The 24,698-nt window shown below is 67.1% G+C and overlaps 1 protein-coding gene across 3 annotated transcripts in view; it reads right to left on the reverse strand.

Annotated features, from left to right (window-relative positions):
- The window catches only part of PLEC (plectin), a 53,654-nt gene that overhangs the window by 12,703 nt on the left and 16,253 nt on the right, over positions 1-24,698 (reverse strand). The window contains exons 1-23 of one of the 3 annotated variants that reach the window (XM_044914702.1): positions 16,442-16,516; positions 8,837-8,898; positions 8,384-8,473; positions 7,430-7,507; positions 7,255-7,347; positions 6,273-6,439; positions 5,552-5,667; positions 5,367-5,473; positions 5,162-5,281; positions 4,990-5,085; positions 4,661-4,788; positions 4,317-4,410; positions 3,645-3,799; positions 3,256-3,565; positions 3,096-3,173; positions 2,858-3,019; positions 2,591-2,695; positions 2,336-2,431; positions 2,012-2,137; positions 751-903; positions 517-671; positions 308-434; positions 27-210 (exon numbers count right to left, since the gene is read on the reverse strand). In XM_044914702.1, coding sequence (XP_044770637.1) covers positions 27-210; positions 308-434; positions 517-671; positions 751-903; positions 2,012-2,137; positions 2,336-2,431; positions 2,591-2,695; positions 2,858-3,019; positions 3,096-3,173; positions 3,256-3,565; positions 3,645-3,799; positions 4,317-4,410; positions 4,661-4,788; positions 4,990-5,085; positions 5,162-5,281; positions 5,367-5,473; positions 5,552-5,667; positions 6,273-6,439; positions 7,255-7,347; positions 7,430-7,507; positions 8,384-8,473; positions 8,837-8,898; positions 16,442-16,484 — 2,845 coding nt within the window. In that variant the 5' untranslated portion in view covers positions 16,485-16,516. Of the gene's footprint in view, positions 1-26; positions 211-307; positions 435-516; positions 672-750; positions 904-2,011; positions 2,138-2,335; positions 2,432-2,590; positions 2,696-2,857; positions 3,020-3,095; positions 3,174-3,255; positions 3,566-3,644; positions 3,800-4,316; positions 4,411-4,660; positions 4,789-4,989; positions 5,086-5,161; positions 5,282-5,366; positions 5,474-5,551; positions 5,668-6,272; positions 6,440-7,254; positions 7,348-7,429; positions 7,508-8,383; positions 8,474-8,836; positions 8,899-9,571; positions 9,841-16,441; positions 16,517-24,698 lie in introns of those variants that run through there. The other 2 variants (XM_044914701.1, XM_044914700.1) reach the window with 2 other exon arrangements.

Raw genomic sequence — 24,698 nt, forward strand, 5'->3', positions numbered from 1 at the left:
ACCCCCGGGGCCTGCCCGCCACCTACCTTGCTCCATGCTCTGCAGCAGCTGCTGGTAATGGCGGCTGCAGCTGCCGTACTCACGCTCAGCCTGCAGCCGGTCCTCAGGCCCGAAGCCGCCAGCGTCCTGACTGTCTCGCAGGAAGGCCTGGTAGTGAAGCTCCAGGCTGCGCATGGCTTGCCGCTGCTCCTCTGGCTTCAATGTCCGGAACTGCGGGCGGCACTCAGGGCTGAGCATGGGCAAGGGGCGCCCGGCCCACGAGAAGCCCCCCCCCAGCCCCAGCGCAGCCCCCTGCGGTAAGTCCTACCGTGACCAGGGACCAGGAGCGGATGAGCTGCATGTCACGGCTGAGGCTCTGCCAAGCCAGGAGACTCTTCATGTCCACGTGCAGCTGATGCCACAGGACGACCAGGGCCTGGTGCTGGGCCTCCAGCCTGGCAGGTCAGTGGCACGGTCAGAGGTGTTGGGGCACCAGCCCACGGCACCCACTCCAGCTGCCAGCCCCGGACTACCCACCTGGTGACGGCCTCCTGGGCCTCCTGGTTGGGCGGGGGCACAAGGAAGCACACGGAGGGCACGGCGGCCTCACTGCTGGAGCTGCTGAGCACCTTCCAGTGGGATGGCTGTGCGGGGCCCAGCAGCTGACACTCGTCCCCCTTGTGCACGGTCACCTACGGCAGCCGGAGTGGTCACAGAGCGGCCGGGCCCCGTCCCCACCCAGGGTGCCGGTCCACTCAGCCTGGCCCTCACCTCCACCTGCTTATAGTCACACACAGCCAGCAGCGGTATGCGGCCCCGCACGGGGTGGGCTTGGTTTCGGGGCTTCAGCTGCACGATGGCCTTGGCCCGCTTGGCCAGGCCTGAGAGGTGTGCCCTGTACTCGTTCAGTCGGTCCTTCTCATCCTGCCAGGGAGAGGAGGCTCAGAAACCACGGTCCAACATCCAGACGCCATGTGCCTAGATGAGGTCCTATGAAGACCCACACTCCTGCACCAGGCAATGAGCAAGCCCCCTGGTACCCCGCCTCTGGCCCAAGATCAAGGGGACCCTCCTGCTGCCCCTGGGGTACAATGGAACTGGGCACTGGGAAGCAGGAGGTGTGACCGGGGCAGCAACCCAGAGCTTAGCCCCCAACTGATCCCACTGACCCTCCTTTCTTCCTGGCCCAGACTAAGCGCTCCCCGCCCCCCAGGGCCCCTGTACCCCCCAGGAGAGCAGCCCCAGCTGCGCTCTTGGCCACACGATGTCCTCTCCCCTCCACTGTCCTCCTCCCGCTGAAGGTCATCCATCTCCTCCCATCTTGCCTCTCCAAGGGGCCAAACCCCAGTAAGGACTGTCAGAGGTTGCAGTCAGTCTACCCTGAAACTGCCTGCATCTCTCATGCCTCCCCCAGAACGGCTCTCCAGCCTTCACTGCCCCCGCTCCTGCCCCCAGGGGCCCCCAGCCAGCACTCCCGCCAAGCCCTCCCCTGCCCCAGGGCACACGGGCGCCAGACCCAGCTGCCTCTCTGCCCTATGCAGCCCTTCGGACTGTGCCCGCCCCACACATCAGGCCCGAGATGCCACCGGGCGGTGTGCGCGGGCCAGCAGCGGGGGGGCAGGCCCGGGGCTTGCTCTGGGGGTGCCAGCAGCTCTGGTGTCCGGAGCTCACGTCCGCTCTGGCAGCCACCCGCCCCTACTCCAGGACCCCACCACTGACCTCGCAGCTCCCCCACAGCCCTGTCCCACGGTGCTGACTGACCCCCGTCACATCTTCCCCAGCATCCCAGTCCCTCTCGTCGCTGTGTCTCCACCCCCAGAGGGACCGTCATGAAGCAGCTGCGCAGCCCAGACGCCGCGCCAGCTCCTCCTGGCTCCCGGCTGGCCCTGCAACCCCACCACCGCCACACCCGCCCCTGCCTGGGCCAGTCCATCCCGGGATCCGATGGCCACCTGCCCTCATCCCTGCAGGCCGCAGTGCCCCTCTCGTTACTGTAGAGCCCTGGGCCGGCCGAGGCCTGCAGTCCACTCACCTGGGCGTCCTGCAGCAGGTCCTCCAGACGCGTGACGGTGATGGTGTGGTCACAGGTGTACTTCCTGCGGAGGGTCTCCTGCAGCTTCCGGAGCTGCTCCTCAGTCTCCCTCACGTCCGAGAAGAACTGGGAAGTCAGAAGGGGTCACAGGAGGCCGGTGGGGCCCCAGGCTGCAGAGGGTTCTGACACAAGCTCCACGGGATGGTGCAGAAACCACTTAGCCCTGTGCAAGGGGACACAGGGAGGGGCCTTGCACCCCCAGGAGCGGTCTGGGGCTCCTCAGCGGTGCTGCGGCCGAGCCGGAGGGAGGAGCCCAGTTCTCACCTGGAAATAGGCTGTGTTCTCCTTCAGGTGCGCCTCGATGCAACAACACAGCTGAAGCATCCAGCTCCACTGGGTCTGCAGGGCTGCCTGGAAGGACTGCACACCCCGTCGCCCTTCTCAGGCTCCCGGCCAGCCACTGGGGTCCCCGGGCGGTCCCCCACATTCTGCCCGCCCCCCATGGCCACTGGGGTCCCCGGGCGGTCCCCCACATTCTGCCCGCCCCCCACGGCCACGAGGGGCCCCGGCCCACCCCACCTCCACTGTAGGCCGAGCAGGGTGCCCCTCCCGTAGCAGCCGATCACCGGTGCTCTGAATCTCCTTGATTTTCTTCTCCTTCAGCTCCAGATCACGCATCAGGGCCTGCCACGGAGGCAGCGGGGCTCAGGAATGGTGTCGGGGCCACACCAGGGTCCATCAGTCTCCCATAAGCACCCCCCCAAGGCTCCCGGTGGGAGACCAGCCAGCACCCTGAGGCCCAATGGGGGCAGGACAGTCCTGGAAGACTCTGGAAGGCGGCCTCACCGAGTAGCTCTCCTTCTTGGCAGCCATGTTGGAGTTGTGCTCCCCCCAGTCGAAGCCCACCTCCTCCTCCTCCTTCTCACTGAGCCACATCAGCTCCTTGGTGGCGGCGGCCACAAAGCCGTGCAGGCTCTCCAGGGACCGGAGCCGGGCCTTGGAGGAGTTCTGCAGGAAGACAGGAACTCTCAGCCCATCCCGCCCCCAGGCCCCTACCCCCAGCCCAGCCGCGGCCAGCACTCACCAGGAGCTTGGCGTACTGCAGGTCCAGCCGGCCCAGGCAGTCTCTGTAGGCGCCCCGGGGGGCCGGGGCGAGCTGGCCCTGTGGGAGACGGAAGGCGTGGCACCTGCCGCAGCCAGGGTCCGCCCCCCACCCCCACCCCTGCCTCAGGGTGCCCACACACCTCATCAGCTCGTGCCCGCTCAATCTTGGCCCGGAACTCCTCGATGGACTGGTGCAGGCCCCGGTGGCTGCCCAGCTGGGCCTCCACACTGGGCAGGTCCCCGCCCCACTCGGCACTGTCCACCCGCCGCTGGTTCTCCTCCACCCAGGCAAGCAGGTCCTGTAGGTAGCGCAGCGTGGCGTCCTCAAGCTCGGGGCGCCTCTGCGTGGTCTGCACCGACACCTGGGTCACGGGGGCAGCTACGCCTGCCTTCAGCCGGAGGTTGTACTCGGTCCGGATGGCCACCAGACGTTCATGCAGGCGGTACACCCTGCGGGCGGTGGGGGGCGTTGGAGGCATGAGCTGGGATGTGGCTGCGTCAAGACCCCCCAGCAAGGGGCGTGGCCCACCTGCGGTACATCTGCTCTCCCTGTGGGTGCCGCCCATCCTTGAGCGTCTGCACGTCGTTGAACAGCATCCGGATCATGCCATCTGCCTTGTCCAGGTCCCGCTCCACCTCGGCTGCCCGCTGGGGCGCCTTGCTTGCAGCCAGCAGTCTGACATCCTGCAGGGGGGTACCCACAACTTAGGGCCTGCAGGCGGGCTGCCTCGAGAGCCCCGGCCCATCCTCTGCCCCAGCCCCACCCTGCCCAAGGTCCTGATACGCACTTCTGGCCAGATCACCAGCCCCTGGCTCTCTAGGGGAACTCTGCCAGGTCTAAGGGCCAGAACCCCCAGGGCTTCCTCCACAGGTTCCTGTGCCCCATCCTCCTCCGCCAAGCTCCTGCCCAGGCTCACAGCCCCGCCCCTGCTGGGCCCTATGGGTGTGGGGCCCTCCCCACCCACCCTCTCTGGCCAGCAAGCCTCTCAGGCCTGGAGCTGGGGACAGTGGCCTCCTGTATGTCCTGCCTGGCGCCCGGAAACCAGTTCTGCCCAAAGGGATCGATCAGAGCTGGCAGCACACCAGGAGAGGGGCTGGGGCCTGCTCTCCACCCACCGGCCACAGGGCGCGGCGGGCTCCCAGCTCTTCCCGCCTCCCTGCCGCCTCCCTGCCCAGTGGCCCTGCTCGCCCCTCCCCTCACCGACTGCAGCAGGGCGTCGGCATGGTTCAGCTGCTCCTCACACAGCCCAGCCTCCATCTGGAGTTTGCTCACGATGCGCTGAAGACACTCCAGCCTGCAGCCCACAGCACCCGCGGGAGCCGCCGTGAGTGGGGTCCGCCTGCCAGGCGTGGGGCTCCAGAATATATACCCCTCCTGCCGCGGCCTCCGGGGCCGCCTGCGGCCCACAGTGGAGCTGGCCCCAGTGTGGGATTCCCAGCCTGGGGGGTGGTTTCCTCCCCAGGCAGTGACTCACCCTCGGGTGGCTTCCCGCTGCCACGGGGCCCCACCCCACAACTGCCTCCCCCAGCCCTGCACCCACCCACCTCTCAAACTCGCTGCGGAGCTGCTTCTCCCGCTCCAGAATGGCCACGTGCAGCTTGCCCCACTCCTTCTCCACGTCCAGCGGGTGGTAACCGGGCGGCATCTTGAGCTGGCCTGCTTGCACCGCACCCTGTGGGCAGGGGCCGAGCTCAGAGGGGGAGGCAAGCCACCCAGGCCCCCCAGCCGCCCAACCTGGAACAGCCCCGGTTCCAGACGCTCAGCCACGAGGCCATGCCAGCTTGCTAAAGAGGGCCCCCAGGCTCCAGGCCCGTGGACAGCCTCACTCACCTCTGCAATGGCCCCCGTCCCCTCTGTCTAGGACCCCCCTCACCTCCAGGGACTGGTGGATGCCCTTGGACCGGTTCTTGTCCGCCTCCTTGGCCGGAAGCTCCGTCTCCTTAAACTTCAGGAACTGGCACCACAAAATCTGCAGAGAACCAGGTGTGAGCTGCCAGGCCTGGGCCGCACGGGGCGCAGGAGCTGGGGCGAGAGGCCGGGCCCACCTCAATCTCCTCAAAGCTGGCAGGGAACCTGCGCTCCTCGAAGGCCGCCGTGTGGTGCCGGATCCACTGCAGCAGCAGGACCACCAGCTCCCGGTATTCCTGCCAGCGCAGCTGCAGCTCCTGCAGGCGGCCAGGGGGCGTGAGGGGCCGTCCCGCCATCCTGCCCCCCGGCCCCCCGGCCCCCCGGCCGCCAGCCACCACTCACGTTGGCCTTCACGCCATCCTGCACGTCAGGCACGCGGGGCATAGCGTCATACAGGGAGGAGACGTAGGTGATGATGGACTTCTCGTCGGGCTGAGGGACGTCCACATCTGCGGGGAGGGGCCGGCGTCAGAGGCGCCCAGCAAGGGGCAGCGGAGGGGCACGGGGAGGGGGGACGGGGCACGCACCCTCAGGGTCCAGGAGCCGCGTCACCCCCAGGTCCCGTTCCGCCACAGAGAAGGCCTGGTCCAGGTTCTCCAGGTTGGTCTGACGATACACCTTGTTCATATCGATGAGCGTGGGCCTGTGGGCAGAGGGGCGGAGGGACAGCGAGGCCCAGGGGGCAACTCAGCATGGGGACAGGGACATAGCTTCCTCCTCCTGCAAACACCCTGACAACCACACCACCCAGTGCTAGCGCCCAATACTGCCCACCAATGTGACCCCACGTTCGGACGCTGTATACTTTGGACCTCACCCCCTGGCGCTCAAGGGGCCTACACGGGGCACAGACGCAGGCTGGAATACCCCCAGTAGAGGCTACCAGTGCGCGTAGGATTCCTGCAGCTGCCCTGGCCACCAGGCCCCAGCTGGGTGGGGGCAAAGCTCCACTGGGAGCCGTTCCCACCGTGGCCTGGCCACCCCAGCCCCTTCTGGGGCATCCACGTGGGGGCTGAGGCTCCCGGCTCTGAGAGCCAACAGCCCCTGGCCACCCGGCCTCAAGGAAGCCAGCGAAGCTTCTGGAAAGGCCCTGGGCAGAGGAGGGCGGGCTGAGCCTGCCTGCACCCTTCCAGAGGGGGGGCCAGCACAGGCACTCGTCCGGGCACACGCCCCTCCCGCCGCCGTCCCTGCCCCAGCTTGTTGGAAGCCGCCTGGCTGAGGTGCTCCGGGGCGCCCCGGGCCACGTACTTGTGCCGGTGAATGATGGCGTTGAAGAGACGGCCGTCCCGCCAGCTGGACGTGAAGTTGTCGCAGCGCAGGCCATGGTAACCCTCCACCATGCGCTGGGACCACAGCAGGAGCTTCTCCTTGGCCGTCATGTCCTCCGACTGCCCGCTCACCTGGATGTCAGAGATCTGCCCCACGCAGCGGGCAGGCGCTCAGCCACAGCCACGCGCCCGGCCCGGTGCCCACCACCTGTCATGAGTCCACGCCAGGGTGCAGGGTGCACAGGAGCCCCCGGGGCCAGCTGAGGCAGGGTGAGGCCTCCAGGGGTCCCTCCCCCGTCAGCACCACAGCCCGGGCCACTCTCGCCGGCAGGTGCCATGGAATAAGTGAGCGCGCCAGTCCCCACTACCGTTCTATGGTGGGCACCATGGACGCCTCCGAGTTGCCGGAGGTGGGCCGGAGGAGGGCAGCTGTGGGCACCAGCACCTGCCCAGAAGCCGCAGACCTAGGAAAGGCTGTCCCAGCAGGGGTGGGGGCCAGGTCGGCCCCTCTCTGGCTGCGGGATGGGGGTGGGCATGGTCTGGCTGGCGGCCTGCCTGTCCCCGAATGTCTGTCTGTCTGTCTGTCTCTCAGCCTGCCAGCCTATGTGACTCAGCTGCCGTGCCAGCCAGGCTCTGCCTGCTCAGCTCTTAGATTTGTGGCTTCCTGTGCGGCCGGGGCGGGCAGTGGATGAGTCAGCCAGTGCAGCGGGTGCTTCTCTACAGCCCTCCCGGGGCAGGAGGCTGCACGGCACACAGAGAATGCATTCCTGTGCGGGGTGGCTCTTGGGGCCCTGCCCAGCCAGGCCTGAGAGAGAGACCTGAGCCCTCAGGCCAGGCAGCTAGCACAGGGCGCAGGCACCATCCAGGCGGGGGCCGGCAGGATGGCCCCACGGGGCCAGGACAAGGGCCCCGGCTCCCGGGCCACAGCCCCAGTCAGATGGCTGGCCGGCCCCAGACTCTACCTGGAAGTGCAGGATGATCGTCCAGATCAGGCCGAGGGTCAGCTTGGGGTTGCCATCGGCGATGTCATCGTTCCGGATGTTCACCAACTTCACCTGTGAGCAAACTCCCCTGAGCCTCACCTGCGGCCAGCCAGGGAAGGGGGCCCTCGGCCAGAGGCCAGCCCGGCAGTCTCACCTGGCGGTGTCGGAGGTAGTCCAGGGCAATCTGAACGTTCTGCAGCTTGTGGAAGCGCATCCTCCCCTTCTCCCGGGGCTGTGGAGAGGCCCGGCCAGTCAATACCCCCGGGGCAGAGGCACAGTCCCACCTCCAGCTGCGGCCCCTGCCTACCCTCAGAATCCCCAGGGCATCTGGGCTAACTGAACCAACCGAGGCTCTTCCCATGTCCCCGCTTCACCCTCCCCAGCTAGAAAAGGGGGGCCACTGGCCCAAGGGCCAGGCCCAGCAGGGCCTTTGGAAGTCCAGCAGCCAGGCCCAGGCTGTGGGAAGGAAGGAAGGGGTGGGAGGGGACAATAGCCAGGAAGCCGCGGGTGGAGGACACTGGGGGAGGGGTCCTCCTGGACGGCGGCGGCAGCCCTGGTGGGTCCCAGGCCCAGCCCTGGGCATTGCAACAGGCAGGACCTCAGGCAGCTGGATGCACAGCCATCTGCCTGCCCAAGCGCCAGGCACAGGTGGGTCCAGACTGACCACCAGCCCCAGGTGAGCCGGGCTCCCAGTCTCGGGGAGCCCACGCGCTGCCGTAGCCAGCACGCACAACCACTCACCAGGCGCGAGCTCCTGATTACGTCCCGCTCTCTTGGCTGCCCGGCCAGAGCAGGGCATAGGGTAAAGGGCAGAGGCCAAGGTTCACAGTCCAAGCAGCAGAGAAACCAAAGCAGAGCAGAGCGTGAGGTTACCGTGTCAGGGCTCTGACACAGAGAGCAGCAGGGCCGCGAGCCCGCGGCACGGGGGACGGGCCACTCCCAGGCTGGGCCCAACACTCCAGGCCGGGAGACACAGGAGGGGCCAAGGCCAGGCTGGACGTGGGTGGAGTGGGCGTGTGGGAAAGCCCCAAGAAAGGAAGGCAGACAGGGGTATCCGGGTGAAAGGCAGGCGGGGCCCCAGAGGGGGCAGGTGGGCGGGTACACGCACCAGGCTGTCCCCGGAGAGCACCTCCAGCAGGGAGATGAGATTGTGGCCATCGCGGAGGTCTTCATACAAGTCACTGATGTGTCTCTGGGCCTGTGGGGACAGAGGTACTGGGCTGCTGCACGTCCCCCACAGCCCCAACGGGCCCTGGCAGGGGGACAGGCCCTGACCCAGAACATGCCCCACCCCCACGGAGACACCTACCTCTGCCCTCCAGTGCTAGAGGAGAGCAGGAGAGGCCGAAGGAGGAGGAGGAGGAGGAGGAGGAGGAGGAGGAAGGCAGGAGCAGCGTGGGGGAGGCAGGGAGAAGAGAGAGAATAACAGGTTTCAGAGATGAAAAGTGAGCCCCCAGGCCAACAGTAGAAGCAGCCTTTGTTCGGCTGGAGGGCCAGGGGCACCCTCCTCCACCCCATGACCCTGCACACGCATGCACACGCATGCACACACGCCACCAACCTTGATGAGGTGTTTGTTGACCCACTTGGTGAAGGTTTTCTTCTGCACACGATCCCGTTCATCTGGGACAGACAAAGCCAGGTGACCTGAGGCCGGGGAGCAGCCACAGGGGCCTCCAGGAGGTGACCACCATGCGGACATGGTGGGTAGCACCTGAAGAGCGCCTCAGAATCATTCAGGGAGACCCAGCGCCCGCCCCTGCGGGGGGCTCAGGGGTGCCAGGCACACAGGTGTCACCGCTCACTCCCCTACTGTCTCCCTCTGGAGATGGGAGGGTCCAGAGCCTGCGGCCCCACCCAAAAACCAGAGAGTACGGTCGGTCGCGGCTGGCCCCACCCCCCCACACACTGCCTGGGGAGACCTGGGCAGAAAGGTTCCCAGCCAGGACCCGGGTCAAGGGTGGGGCGAGGCGAAAGCTGTACCGTCCCAACAGGGCAGCGGGCTTCCCCGGGGCGCAGAGCGCCCCCACCCACCACAGCCCTATACTCCAGATCCAGCGGCTAGTGCCAGCCTTGCCAACATGGGCCAGCCCTCTCCATGCTGGGCACCAGTGGCTGCCCACCCCCACCCCAGCTCCGCACCCAGGCCCTGGCGCGGTGCTCACGCGGCCCATGGCCCTACCCGTCTCAGACTCTGTCCCTACCTTCAGACCCTCGAAGCGGGGCCCCACCCCCACCCGGATCCAGGCTTCCTGGGGCAGGAAGTGAGCCCTGCCTGGCGGGGAGTGCCCACTACCTTTCTTGCCCTCCGAGGCCCTGAGCACTGCCAGGTAGAGGTTGTCCTCCGAGCTGGTTCTCTTGTGGCCCAGGCTCTCGGGCTCAGGCACACGGAGCCGGTGCTGAGACATGGTGCCGCCCCGCCCCTCCGGCGCTCGGTCCTGATGCCCCCAGGTGCTGAGCTCCAGCCCTCGTGGCACACGGGCAGCTTCAGGCTGGTGCCGCACAGGACTCACTCGCTTGCTCGGCTCCAAGCAGAGTTGGCGTGACCACTCCCTGCCCGCTGGACTCTCTCGCTCGGCTGTCCCCGCCCCCGGGAGCCCCACCCCGCCCTGCCCACCCCCCTCCCCCCACCCCGCACAGAGGGAAGGAGGAAGGTGGCCCCGCCCCCACGGCCACACCCAGGGCCCCACAGAAACAGGAAACCCAGGGGTTTCCTCACCCACCCGGCCGCCACAGTCGCAGAGGGACACCCAGGGGCTCCACGGGACCTGGCATGCCGCTGCGCATCCACGCTGCCAGGACCACACACCATCCCTTCGGCCACCCCATCACAGGAAGGGGTGCCTGAGGGTGGCTGGGCCCAGGGCGCCCCCCAGGCCACATCTCCCTTCAGGGCTTCAGCCCAGGTCCAGCCCTCAGCCTGCCCACCCTGCCAGCCGGGACCCCAAGCTGAGTGACAGAGAGCTGGGGGGATGAGCTGACCATCTCTTTCTTGCAGCCTTGTAAATCACACCTCCTGATAGACCTGTGTGCCCTATGCCTGTGGCCCCCGCCCCCTGCTCAAGGGCCACTATGATCCTGTGCTGGCCTGGCCCTTCTGAGCTGCCCACCAGGCACGTCCTGGAGCAGTGCTCCCCCATCCAGAAGCACAGCACACGGCAGGGCAGGAGTGGGCACACAGCTGAGCGTTGACTCATCAGGCAGGACCGCCCAGCCCAATCTGCAGGAACTCGGCCCGAGTTAGGGGGAGGAGGGGTGTGGGGGGCACGCCAGTGAGTCAGGGTTGGGGAGGGGGCCCTAGCGCAGTGACTCACAGAAAAGGAAACCACACCTGGGGGCTGTTTGCAGTTGGGCGGGGCTCACAGATAGCAGCTATTCAGGCTTGTAAAGGTGGGAGGTGGAGCAAAGGGGCCCGGGTACAGCCTGGCTTCCTCCGGTCCGGACAGACCCGCCCATGGCCAGCACTGGGCCTGCCCCAGCCACCCAAGCAGCCGCAAGAATTTTCCAGTCAGAGCATCTGGCTTGATGGGATCCAGCTGTGAGCCGCTGCCCACCCCCCCCACCCTGAGCCTCCAGGCCAAGGTTCCCGGAAAAGCTCACCCACCCCCGTCCATGCTGCCCCTCTGTGGCCAGGGGAGGGCGCCCAAACACCATGGGGCAAAGGGTGCACCAGCCAAGAAGAGCTGGTAAAACCCACCCCCCTCCGGCTCCCCGCATCTAAGTGACTCAGCCAGACACCCAGGCTTGGAGCCCCAACTCGGAACCTGGCTCGAGATGCAGGAAGGCCGTCCAGCTCTACAGTCCCCACACCCTCCTCCAGGGCCTGGGGACCTGGGGACCCACAACCCCAGCAGACATCAGCTCTTCACCCTCCCAAAGCCCTCCCAAACCCCAAATCCGACCCCAAAATACACCCACCTGCCCCCTCCCCCTCTGGAGCCTGCAGAAATGCCCCTTCAGAGGACCCCTTGTCCTAGCAGCCGCCCAGAGCTCCGGAAGCCTATAGTGAACACCTGCAATGTGCAGCCCCTGGGCTAGTCCAGCACTAGTGGGGAGGCGGGGTCCCCACTGTCATTCTGGTGCGGAGCAGAGGACCTCTCAGTTCCCTGGGAACCGGTCGGGAGGTGGGAACAGGGAATTCTAGGGCAAGCAGGAGACGGGAGCCAGGCCCGCCACGCCAGTCCCCAGTCCAAGCCCCTTCTCCAGCTTTCTGCCACTCGGGGTCTCCAAGGATGCTGGGGTGGGTGGGCAGCCCCAGCACCTGTTTCCCCAGAGACGCTCTCCTGCCTCCGAGCTCCTCCTCTCCCTCCACCTCCAAAGCCTTTTCCTCCCAGCCCCGCCTGCCTGCCCCTTGCCCCGTACAGGCTCTGTCCCCTGTCCATCAGATTCAGACCCCAAAACCAACAGACAACCGTTCCCAGGCTGGTTCAGCCTGTGTGCCCTCAGCCAGGCATACTGGCCTCCACGAGTGCTGCCGACCTCAGCGGGCCCTCCCTCCCCGGCACTGGGGCTCCTGCACCTCTGCTTGACTCTGTACTGTCCAGAGCAACACATTTTCTGCCACCAGCCAGCGTCCCCTAGAGCCGCCCACGACCCTCTGAGGGTCCTCCTTTTACAAATGTGGAAACTAAGGCTGGGGGTCCCACAGCTAGTGAAGACGCTCCTGGGATGGGAAACCTACCGACGGAGGGTACCCGCTGGCCAAGGAGAGCTCCAAGGCGGCAGAAGGCCTGGAGCGCCGCCCTCTTTGCCTCCCTCCCTCCCTCCCCCGGCGTCCCGACGGCCAACTGCCTGGTGCCCAGGGCAGAAAGAAACCTTGGCCAAAGCCCAAGCCGGCCCCGCCCACCTTCCCATCCCCCTTCTCCAGATAAGGAACAAACGGGGCCAAGGGTACCTCCCCTCCTTCCTCCCCAGGTGTTTCCGGAGCAGAGCGGCGGGGGGGGCGAAGGGGGCGGGGCTGCACCTGGGCCGGGCTCCTTCCCGGTCCCGGCCGTTCCCTCGGAGACGGTGCCCCCCGCCACCCCCCTGCAGCCGCACCCACCTACGCAGCACAGCTGCCCATGGAGGTAGCCCCTGCGGGCCCGCTCACAGCCCCCGTCCAGCCAGCGCGGCCGTTCCAGCACGACCTCCTGCAGGGCGAAGGCGCCTCCCGCCCGCCCCGTGCCGGCCGCAGCCATGAGCCTGGGCGCCCTGGGGTCGCCCACAGAGGAGAAGGAAGGACGGCGCGCAGCCTCTGCTCCCCAGCCCACGCCGTGAGGCTGCCGGCAGCGGGCGCACCGCCCAGACCCGAAGAACCTGCCCCTGGCGGGGCGCCCCGCCCAGCGCGCGCCGGAAAGCCGCGCCCCTACTTGGAAGGAGAGGACCCCGCTGGGCCCGGGGGACTGGCGGCAGAGGGAGGCTGCCCGACAGAACAAAGGGGCATGGGAACTCGCGGGATGCCCAGGTTCCCGCGGAGGGGAGCCCCGGGGGACGCCTAGGCGCCGGGAAACTCCCCTAGACTGACGCCCACGGACTGACGTTCTCAGGGGCTGGCGGTTGGGAACGGCGCCGGGAGCAGAGGGCTGAGAACAGCCAAGAACAGAACCGAGGCATCAAAGCCCCGAGGGGCACTGCAGGGCAGGGAGAGGGACACCCCAAGATAGCAAAGGAACAGGGTCCCCTTCCCCACGTGGGGACAGGGGACAAAGTGCGCCGAGGGAGGGAGGAAAGGTCAAATCTATGGGGGGGGGGGGAGAAGGCCTGGTCCCATGCATTTTATTGAACGCCCCTGCAGCTGAGTCACCCGCTGCTCCCCAGTCCCCAAAGCCACGCCTAGAAGCCCCATCCTGACTCAGACCTCAGGTCCAGCGAGCCTGGCACCCAAACTGAGATTGGGCAGACCCTCCAGGGGCAGCTCTGGCCACCCTCATCGCAAGCGAGTCCCTGCACCCCAGGTGCACCCAGGCACAGACCGGAGCACAACTCCAAATCCCTTAGGGTAGCCCCTCAGGCCAGAAACCCAATCCCCAGGGCCCCACCCTGCTCCATTCACCGGAGGAAGCAGGCCCCACCCCCTCCTTGCTGGGCGGTCCACGGCGGCACTGGGCTAGCGCCCAGAGCGGGTGACTTTGAGCAGGAGGTGGGCAGAGCGCAGCCTGGCTGCCTGCCCCTTGGCAGTCCTGTGCCCCAGCTGAGGGCACGAAGGCCCAGCGCCACCTCAGTCCTGGGCAGGAGCCTCTCCAAGACCTGCCCCAGGGCACCAGCCCTGCACCTGCCCTGCCCCAGCAGCGGTGGTTTCTGTGTTGACAGTCTCTGTCCTTGGCAGCAGGGGAGAGGCCTTCCTCCTGTACTGCTCGTGGCTCTGGTCTGGAGCCCCCGCCCCCAAACTCCTCTTCACCCACCTGCCCAAGCCAGGGCTCCAGGATGCAAGAGCCACTGAACCCTGGCCCCACCCCCAGGGAAACGGGCAGGGTTTTCAAGGCAGAAGACACAGGGGAGGAGAACTCTGCTCTCCCACTGTGGGCCGGTGCTTCGCTCCGGGACAGGAAGGGGAGGGGACAGGGAAATTCAGAAGTAGTAGGAGGGGCGGCCCCTCACCCCACCCCGCCTCCAGCCACCAGGCAGGGGCGGTGGCTGCTGGCCGCAACCCGGTCTCGGCCCAGGTGGTAGCTGCCAGAGGCGCTTACCTTGCACATCCTGCACCCGCCAGCGCCCCCTGCGCCAGTGCCACACGGCGGCCAGGGTAACGACGTGACCCACGACCACCAGTGAGGGAAACAGGCTGCCCGAGGGCTCCATGGCTCTGGGGCTGCACGGCTGTGGGCAGAGCGGGTGGAGCTGCCCTTCGGAACCGGCTGCGAGAGACCGGGGAGACCCCTCCCTTCCCTGCTTGGAAGACGGCGGCGGGGGGGGGGGGGGTGCTCCTCGGGACCTGGGACCGCCCAGCCTGCAGGACCGCCCTGCCGCACCGTCTGCCGGCGCCCCGGGGATGAGTCCCGGCCACGGCACCAACTGTGCTCCCGCCCACCTCCTGTCCCTCCTCCCTCCCGGCCACTCGGAGCTCCCCACCCACCTCCCGTGGCGCCCAGCTCAGCTGTCCCCACAGAGCTAGCACGCTCAAGGTTAGCGGGAGCCTTAACCCCTGCTTACCCACGGCCACACCCGCCGGGAGGAGGGGCCTGTGGTGACGCGCGGCCCGGGCAGCCTCGGCAAAGCCCCCCCCATGCCTCCCCAGGAGGGGGACTGCAGTGTCCCAGTACCCCACTCTGCCTCCAAGAAGCCCTCTGGCGACGGCTGCCAGGTGCCCAGTGGGGGGGGAGGGACTGCCAGCGCCCCAGCCCCCACTGGCCCCCCAGGCTTGCAGCTGACCCAACCACCCCCAACGACAAGCACCCCACAGAGCCGCAACACCCCCATGTGGGACAGCGAACGGGGTCGAAGGGAGGGCTGGGGCGATGGCCTGGGAGGGCAGGGTGTGTGCAGGGAAGTAAGGACAGAGCCTCCAGCCCACCGCCCCCCGGACCCCCTGTGGGCTCTCACAGAGCTTCCGAAGACTGCGCCACCTACCCGGCAGGATCTTCATTAGGGACAGCAGCGGAGCCCGGGGGCAGACAGGGAGTGGGAGCCGGCTTGGAGAGGGTCACAGAGCCCGCGGAGGTGGCCGCGAGCCCCGTGGAGGCGGCGGTGGCGGGAGGGCACGGCTGGCCGAGCCACTGTGGGCAGCAGAGCCTGTGTCCATGGGGGAGGGGAGGGCTGGGCAGGGGGCGGGGGGGATATAAATATCTGAGGAGGGCAAGTGAGGCCCGTCACTTGTCCAGACTTAGAACATGACGTGCAGAGCGAGGGCACTGGGGCCCAGTCTGGCTGGGCGGCGCCACCGGACACTCACCCCCAGGCCCCTGCCCATGATTCTAATAATAAGAAGCCACCTGGCGTCAGAGTCCACCTCGGAACCAGGCCCAGCACTGACACTGAAGCTGGGGGGCTCGTGCCCATGGGAGGAGAGGCAGCCCCGGCCCCGCCCAGCCCTGCCACTCAGGGTGCAGGAAGTAGTGGGGGCACACTCGGGGAAGGCCACAGGGCACGGTGCTCAGCTCCCCCTCTCCCAGAGGACCCCACACAAGTCACTCAACACAACACCTGGCCCAGGAGAGATGGAGCAGCCTCCCCAAGGTCACACCACCAGCCAGACACCCGGGGTGCCCCAAACCGGGCTGAGCCGCAGGGACGCTTGCCAGCCCTCCAGCACAGGGCCATGCGTCCCTGCCCCAGGCTGCTCCTGATGCCTGCCCTGACCCCACCCCAGAGCCCCCACAGCCTCTGGTCTGCAGAAGGCCTGGCGCCTGAGGTCCCTGTCAGCCCGCATGCCCAAGCCATCCTGGAGACCCAGAGCCCAGCGTGGCCGGTAAACAGGACATGGGGGGTCACCATGCTACCCTCTCCTCCCAGGTGCCCTCGGGCCCTGGCCAACAAAGAGTTAAGGCCCAGATGGAAGGATTTATATCCCACTTTGTAGCATTTCCTGTGTGTGAAGCACCGTTCTATTTCAATCTCAGAGAACCCCACGAAGGAAGTCCTATGCTCTTATTGTGTGGTACAGATGAGGAGCCTGAGGAAAGTGAGGGGCTTGCCCTTGGAGCCCACGCAGCGTCCGGCACGTGTGGTCACCCTGCAGCAAAGCACAGCAGACCACGCTCGGCCTCTGACCGCTGGGCTACAGGCACCATGGTCCATTTGGGGAGCCCAGGAGCTATGAGGAGAAGGTCGGGGCCGGCCTGCAAGCCTCCCGCATCTCAGAAACTCATTTCTGAAGGAAAATGGCCTGCAGCCGCTGGCTCTCATGGGAGCCTCAGAGCAGCCTCAGGACTCCACAGCCAGCTAGAGAACTGGCTCCTGAAGGCCAGAGGGCCCCTCCAGGGCAGTGGGTAGCCCCCCACCACCCACCTAGACAGGGCCTTTCACCTCCAGATGCCTCCATCCACCCCCACACCAGACACACTCCCCGGCAACTGGGAGAGGGAGACCAGCTCATTCCTGCATCTCTGAATTCTGATGTCCCAGGCAAGGCAGGCACCCCCAGCGGCCCCGGGGCCCCAGCCACAGGCTGCCCGGGAGATCCCAGTCCAGCCCAACTGGAGCCCACATGCCCACAGCGCCCCCCCACACACACACTGGGGCTCTGCCCTACCTTGGCCCAGCTGAATCAGCTCCTCCATGCTGTACCTGTCCATGGCGGCTGAGCACGGGCCAAGCCATGGAGCAAGCAGGGAGGAAAGGCAGGGACGGCAGGAAGGAGGGAAGGGTGGGAGGCAGAGGGAGGGCTCACTCAGGCCCTGGCCTCCCCACCCAGCTCTGGGAGCTGTGACTCCTCCTCATGGCCACCCCTTAGTCAGTGAGCTGAGCAGGGCTGAAGCCAGCAGAGCCGAAGCCCAGTGGACCAACGGGTCCAACCAGCCTAGGTGGTACAGTGGACAGGCCTGCCCGAAATCCCTGAGGCTCAGTGCAGCCCACGGGGCCCGCCAGTCTTTAATGCCTGTCCTGACCAGCCCCCCCACAACAACCCCCCCGCCCTGCCCCTCCCCCAACCCCCCTCAACACCCTCATTCCCCTAGCCCCCAGGGCCAGCCCCTCCCTCCACCACAGACCCCACAACCGGCTCAGTCCCAGCCCCCGTGGTCTCTAGCCTGGGCAAATGCCGTATCTGTGTCCCTGCCTCTGCCCTCCTCCATGCTTCTGCCCATGCAGCCGAACAGGACCCAGGAAAGGCAAATCTAATCCTGCCATACCTGCTCTAAAAGCCCGCCAGAGCTCTGCGGCTATCCCAGGGAACATGCACAGACCAGACACAAAGCTTGTGTTGTTGCAAAAACCTGTCCCACCACGTGGCGCTACACAGCCATGAAAAAGAGCACAGCGGTTCTGTGTGCTGACCCCGGGTTCCCTCGGGACACGAGCGCCACACGGGAAAGTCAAGGTACACTGCGGGGTGGGCCACCCGCTGCGTGGAACGGCTCTGTGCACAGTGCTGGGAGCACTCAGGCGGTACCTGTCCTTTATGAGCATCTTGGGTCATCTGGAGTTCTGAGCTGGGCAAAGCATCACTACTGGAAACGTAGATGAGCTTCATATATAAAAGCCCATGGCCTCGGCTTCCCAGCCCCCACCCTCCGCTCCTCCCTCCCTCTACTGGGCTGCTCTTCGTGGAGCAGGTGCTCCTCAGCAGTCAGGCTCAGCTCAGAGCACCTCCTCAGAGGGGTCCTCCCTGATTGCCCCATTGCTCATCCCTCATCTCAGGCCATCCCCAGATGGCGGGGGCCTCCCTGGCCAGGGGCTTGTCTGGGTCTGGCCGGCATTCAGCTGACCAAGCCTCGGATGCCTTCCCACACAGATGAGCAGACCACCACGGCTCACAGGTGGGGACGGAGGTACAGCACGCACATCTGACTGCCTCCCAGCGTCCGTGGCTCCCTGACCAAGGCTGCATGGGCAGAGGTGACCCGCTGATCGAGTCCATTCTGGTCATCAGTGCACTTGGCCCCACACGCTCCTGCCCTCACCCTTCTAGTAGCAGACTGGAGAGGACAGAGCCGGGGAGGAAGGGGTCCCTCTGAGAAGTCGGTGATTCTAGGTGCAGCCCCAGAGATGAGGATGTGCCCGTGCCACAGCCAGCACCCAGCATGCCCTAGGTGCCCCCCGGTAAGGGTGGCCCTCGGGTCCTGCGCTCAGCCCTTGGGAAGCCCACACCCGCAGGCCTGACTCAGCCCGGAGCTGGAGTTCATTTCCTGTTGGAAACTCTGAGCTGCCGCCTGTGGCTGCCGCTGGGAGGGAACACTGAGTCACCTCCATCAGGGCTGGGGGTGCCCTCCGCTCTGCCCACTGCAGCCACACCCAGTCCCCCGTCCTGGCCCCACTACCATGTGCCTGCCCAGCCGCCCAGCCTGGCCACAGACAAGGAAAGAAGGAGAGAAAAGGAAAGAGGAGCTCACGCTCACCACACCCGTGACTCAAGAGAGGGAGCGGGCTGGAGCCCCGGTGGCAAGGGTCGAAGGTCTCGGGGCTGGAACTTGGCCATCGGATGCTAGTCAGTGCTGACCAACACCCGGCCGAGCACTCACCGTCCCCTTGTGGGAGACACTGTCACCCCATTGACAGGAGTTTGAAGAGGCCATGCAACTTCTCCACGGCCACGGGGAGAGCCCAGAGACTATTCCTCTGGCCCACCACCTCACTGATCCTCCCAGATCCCATGGCACAGCCCTAGTGGGTCCAACCCAGACCACACAGGAACTTGAACAGGGGCCCCTATTCACCTGGCAGACTCTTTCCCACCCTGCCGGCCTCACGGCAGGCCCCCTTCCCAGACCCTTAGAGACCAGGTTCCTCCCCAGGTGACAAGACACAAAGATGGAAACAGCAGCCAAGCCCGACCTCTGCTGGGGCACCAGGGCCACCCCAAGTCAGCACCAAGGCCAGTGAGCTCTGAAAGCACACGTGTGAGCCTCAAGCTATATGGGACACGAGTCACCTGCCCACCTGAGTCCTGCCAGCGCAGCTGCTTAGGGACAGAGGGATGCCACAGAGGAAGGACACTGCGAAGGGTCACCTGGCAATCCCTGGGACCACAGGACCTGTTCCACAACTCTGGGACCCACCTTCCACCATCTGCGCAGACCCAGGCCTGGGCCCAGCGCCCACCACACCCTGGCCTCTGGTCTGCTGGCAACGCTCCTGCCTGGGGTCTGCTCTTCTCCCCCTAACCCAGGGCTGCCCCCGGGGCCATCACCAACCCCACGCCGGCCACGCTCCCAGTCACAATACCACATCAGAACACCATATGAGCCACAAAACCACGGGGGTAGATGTCACCGCACTGGACAGACCCGAGGCTCGGCAAGGTCAGGCAGTCCGCCTGGGCCACGCTACTAGAGAGCGGTACACCCGCCCCCACCCCGTCCCATTCTGGCTCCTCCCCTGCACACTGCCGCCTCACGCAGAGAGGGCCTAGGGGCAGCCAGGCCACAGGGACACACCGAGAAGGCCCAGGCCAAAGGCAGTGCCGGGACAGCGACTAGCTGGTGTGGGGCAGGGCTGTGCTCACAGCTGGTCCTGCCAGTCCAGGCGCCGCAAGCCCCACCCCTAGCCCCAGGGGGAGCCTGGGGATGGCCTGGCAGCGGCCCAGGGGCTCCTCGGCCTACCCAGCCCAAGGTCCTCAAGCCAGGAGGAGGAGCCACGTGGGTCCACCAGCAGGGCAGCCGACACCCTCAGGCAGACAGAGCACCACCTGCCGGTGTGAGCGACGTTCCCACGACCCCAGCCCACCAGGCCTGGGCCCAGGCACCCCATTCCCATCCCCCATGGCTGGGGCCAGGATGCAGCTGACCTGTGGCTGGGGCCGGCTCCGGGCCAGGCCTCACCAGGTTCCCTGGGGCGGTGGCGGGCACCACAGGGGGCTCAGCTGCCCCCTCCTCAGGCTCCTTCCGACGGTAGACCCGCCGCTCCTCACGGGCAGGGTCCTCGGCTGGCAGCGACCCCCACTTTGGCGGGCAGCCCAGGGGGCCCTGCACAGACTGCACATGGGGGGTGCGCCGCGCGGGCATCACCATGGCGACAGGGCGGCGCACGCGCTGCAGAGAGGCGGGCACGATCTCCGGCGGCAGGTGCAGGTACTGGCGCAGGTGGGCAATGCCCTCATTGGTGAGGTACCAGTAAAAGTGGCGCCAGGCGAAGGTCTCTCGCACCAGGCCCCGGGCCCGCAGGGAGGCCATGGCGCGCATGACCTGCAGGTTGCTGACGCCAGCGACGTGAGGGTGCAGGCTGCGGGGCCGCCGGTCCTTCTTTGCCACCATCACGCCTTCACGGAAGAGCACCTCATAAATGGCCCGCAGCTGGTCCAGCGGCATGAGCATACCCGCCACCATGGCTGCCAGAGCCCGAGAGGCGCGGGGACGGGCGGGGGGGCACGGGGCGAGACACGGGCGGGCAGGCCACCACACTGAGCTCCAGGGCACGGGGGCCGGGCTTGGGGCTCTTGCGCCTGGCTCCCTGGCTCAGTGAGTCTCCGGCCAGCACTGCCGCCTGCCCGCCGGCTGCGCGAGCCTCCCGCCGGCCCGCCCTCCCTCCGGGACGCCCAGGCCGGCCCCCTCTGACTCAGCAGCACGGGCGGCCCCTCCTACCCACAGCCGCCGGGGGCCCTCGCAGAGTGGGGGGCACCTTGCCGCGGCAGCCACCCCAACAGTCCCCGTCCCTTCCCAGGCCCCACAGCTCTGACGTCAGAAATTACATCAGTTTCTAAACACTTCCTTCACGGTTCCTAAGTGGAGGCGGAGGGAGTCCGGTGGCAGCCATGGAGCAAGAATCTGAAGAGGTGGCAGCGTGGATCGAAGGGACGCAGGGAGCAGAGAGGACAGGAGGGGTCCTCAGGCTGGGGACCCAACCCAGGGTTGTGGTCTCAGGGTTTTGTGGAATTATAAGGATCTGAAAGCGGGGGCTGGGCTGTCTGGGCCTGGGGGGGGCACTTGAGGTCTGAGGGGAGAGCTGGGGTGCGGGGAGGGGGGCAGAATCTGGGCGGGAAGTGGGGTCTTGGGGAGCAGAGGCCTGAGGGGGATGGTAGTACAGCTGCAGCAAAAGATGGACAGGCAGGCGTGGGACGCCACTGGCTGCTGTCCCCAAACAGGCAAAGGGACAGAGCCCCCACCTCCACATGCCAGGCCCAGGACCGCAGCCGCCCCATTTAACACTTCCCTTGCCAAGCCAGATCAAGGGGGACGCAGGAACACAGAGTCTGCTGGGACCCCAAAACACTCTGAGCAGGGAACAGAGTAGGGGGCTCTGGGCAGGCCTTCATCCCCCCCAACCCCCAGGCCAGCTGTTGGAAGCCAGAAACTCTCAGCTGCCGCAGAAAATCGGTCACCAAGTCCTGGCCACCCCAGGCAGGCCTGGTGTCCCTACTGCCGCAGACACCCTGCCCTGGGTGGCCGGAGTGTCCGCCTGTGGACAAGCCGGGCAGACACAGGGGAGAGGAGCAGCACATCAGAAGAGGGTCAGGGGCCCAAGTGGAAGGGGGACCAGCAGCGGGGTCCACAAGCGGCTGCGGGTTCCACGTGAGGGCCCTGGGGCCTGGCAGGGCCACACCCATCAGTCACTTCCAGGCTCCCACCGCCGAGGCTCTAAGCATGGACATCCTGTGCCTCCCCCTATCGCACCCCATACTCCACCGACCCGCACCCAGATCCGCGCTCCCCCCCTTCGCCCATGCCGACACACCCATTCCCACCAATAGCAGCTAGCCCGGGAACTGATTATAAATAGGGCAAATAGGGCGGGGGTGAGGGGATCCCGAGGCGGGAGGCGCCCGCGGGCAGGCGGCCAACTGGCAGCGGGTGGGGGCGGGTTTATGGGGCCGTTGCCATGGCACCGCAGAGCCGGCTCCAAACAGCGCCCCCAACACACACACACACTCACGCCGTCGTACACACGCGCGCGCGCACACAAACTCATTAGACACACACAGGCGTGCGCCAGTGCTGGCGGACGCGGCGGTGGAAACTGAAGGTACAGCCAACTGTCCCCACGGCCCCGCCCGCCAGCTCCCTGCCGCGCCCTCCCTCCGCCCCCCGCCAGTCCCCTGCAGCCTGGCGGGCAGGAAGCGGGCCAGCCCACTAGGAGCCCGGCTCCGGGAGGACGCACCGCTAGCGCGGGAGTGGACGGCGTCCACGCCCCTTTAGCCCAGTAGCGCCTGCGGACCCTCCCCGCCACCCGGGCTGTGGCTTCGGGAACCAGCACCAGCTGTGGTTCAGGACAGCACTCAGACAGTGGCCGGGCCCAGCCCTGTGTCTAGAGAACGCCCACTCTCCTGGTCTGTTCCTCCGCCCTCCCCCACAGGCCTCCTGCGCTCCCCTCTGCCCACGCTACAGCCCCTCACTCACCTCCTGCTCTCCCTCCATGCCTACCCCATTCATCCAGGCCATCTTTCTGGCATGATTTCCCGACCTACTGCCCCCAAATCCCCAAGCCGCCCCCCAAACCAACCGATGCCCCCCTCCCAAAATAATTCCAAGCCACCCCCAAGCTCTCCCAAACACTTGGACCTAAGGTCTCTTCTCCTGCACAGACCTGCACTAGCGATGGCAGCAACGCGGGGAACCGCAGAAAGGGGGCGGGGCATGGTAGGGAATTCCCCCACCCCCACCAGCCCAGGCGCCCTCAGTGGATGAGGGGAGGGGCAGGTAGGAGCCTGGAGCAAGCTGTTCCTGGCAGCTTCGTCTGCTCCTGCACACCTCCCCCTGTCCCTCTCTGCGCCAGGGTGGGGGCGCCCCCGCCCCAAAGTCCCAGGGCTGGAAGGATGCCCTTTTCTGCCCCGCCCCCACCCTGCAGAACCGCAGCCGAAGTCGCCGATTCGGCACCGGGAGGGCCAGGGTGGGCGGGCCGGTTGGGGGGGGGGCGCAGGGCGGCCTCCTCCCCTCACACTCCAGGGCCCTCCCGGGCCCTCCAGGTTTCCAGGGCAACCAGTCGGAGCCCTCGGGCAGCCCCCAGCCCCCCCACCCCAGAACAAAGAGCCGCAGTGTGGACTTGCCCGGGGCCAGCCCGCCTGGCGCCTCCCCACAGTGATACCCACTGCCCTGGCCGGTCCCTTCGGGCGCCGAGCTGCGGGGCTGCAAAGCGGCAGGGAGGCTGGCAGGGCCGCAGGCGGGGCGGGGGCTCCGCAGAGGCCGGGAGGAAAAGGGGCGGACCCGCCGCGAAAGCCAGCTCTCACCTCCGACCCGCCTCCGCCGCTGCAGCAGCCCGCCCCGCCCCCCGACACTCACTGCAGGGCTGCAAGGCTGCAAGGCTGCAGGGCTGCGGCAAGAGTAGCCCCCGGCCAGCCCAGGGCAGCCCCCGGCCAGGTGGAGACCTGGCGGTGCATGGGCCTGGGGTCTCCCGCGGCTCCAGCTCCCCATCCCCAAGGCTACTCCCGGGACGGCAGACCTTGACCGCAGCCCTCCGCAGGGCTGCACCCAGATAGAGGTCACTGCCAGGTTCTCGCACCCTGGCTTGGGCCCCGTCCCCGGCCCGCACCTTTGAGGGAGCTGATCTCCTGCTGGATAGCTCGCGAAGGGTCCATGTCTCCACCGGGACTGAGGGCGGCGGCGCCGCCACGCAGAGTCCAGGCCCGCAACTCACTGCGCGGGCCAGAGCCGCAGCCTGGGGGAGGAGCCGGGAGGCCTGGGGCGGGGCTTGCCGGCTCGGGGCGGGGCTTGGGCTGACCAATGCGCAAGGCAAGGCCGCCGAGGCGCGAGCTCCCGCCGCGCCCCGCCCCCACCCTCCAGCCTCCACCTCGTGACGCTTGACCCCGCGAACTCCAGCTAGACTGCCGGATCCAGGTGCGCTCCGACGGCCCACAATCCCTGGGCCTTGGCCTCTGCCACCCTCAGAGTGACCTCGGGTCGTTCGTGCACGTGGCTTCCCGGACCTCGAAGCCAGGCCACTCGCTCCTTGCAGGAGGTACCCACTGGTCTGCGCCACCTGGCGACCTCCTCAGCCAGCACCCTGGTTGTGGAGGGTAGGCGGGTCCCACCAGGGCAAGGGCGGGAGGCCTGCTCGCAGTGGTGCCCTGGTGCCCTGGACCTGCCCCTTAATCACCACTACTCAGGTCCCCACCTCCCCTGCCCCAGCGGTTCCGCCCCTGCCCACACTCCACCCTCTTCCCTGGGTGGCCGGCCGCTCCTCTGGGCCACCTCACCCACTCCTATGACTCAAGACGCTCTCGGTACTCTGACTCCTAAGATGTCATGTCCCGCAGGACTCCAAACTGCACCCCAGCCTCAGCCGCTCCCACTCAGCAAATTCCAGTCATGCTTGTCTTGGGATGCTTTTATCTTCCCAGCTCAGTGGGTACATCTCTACCCACGACGCAGTGGTGCAGGCCACCCCCCTTCGTGGCCAACCCCACGGGCCCTGGCAGCTCCACCTTCCAGTCTGCCCACTCATCAGCATCTCCACCAACTGCTACCTCTGGTGCAGGCCCCAGCACATCGCCTTGCAGGGTCCCCACCAGCAGCCCGAATGCTGAGCGCTCAGTCTCCTGACCGTCACCACCTGCCCCTGGGGCGAATGTTGGCACTGGCGGGGTGGGCACAGGTGCAGCCCGTCTCACTCACTGCACCACGGGAAGCCATCAGTTACTGCAGGAGCCTTGCTCACACCTAGGGTGTCCACCCCAGGACTGCACCCTGCCTTTCCACCCTGGCCCTCTGTGCTGGGCTGTGGGGGAGAGACACAGCCTCCACAAGATGTGGCCAGCCTGCCTCAGTCTCCTTCCAGGCCAGGCCACCCACCCTTACAGCCTGCACACCCACTTTAGGGGTCAACCATTCAGAGGAGTGTCCCTTACCTGGTCCCCGCCAGCTGGGCTGCCCACCTGTAAGTGGTCATTGCAGCCACGGCAACCGGGGCCGCTCTCAGCAAAG

The sequence above is a fragment of the Neomonachus schauinslandi genome, chromosome 4 (assembly GCF_002201575.2).
Source record: "Neomonachus schauinslandi chromosome 4, ASM220157v2, whole genome shotgun sequence".
Taxonomy (NCBI): Eukaryota; Metazoa; Chordata; class Mammalia; order Carnivora; family Phocidae; genus Neomonachus; species Neomonachus schauinslandi.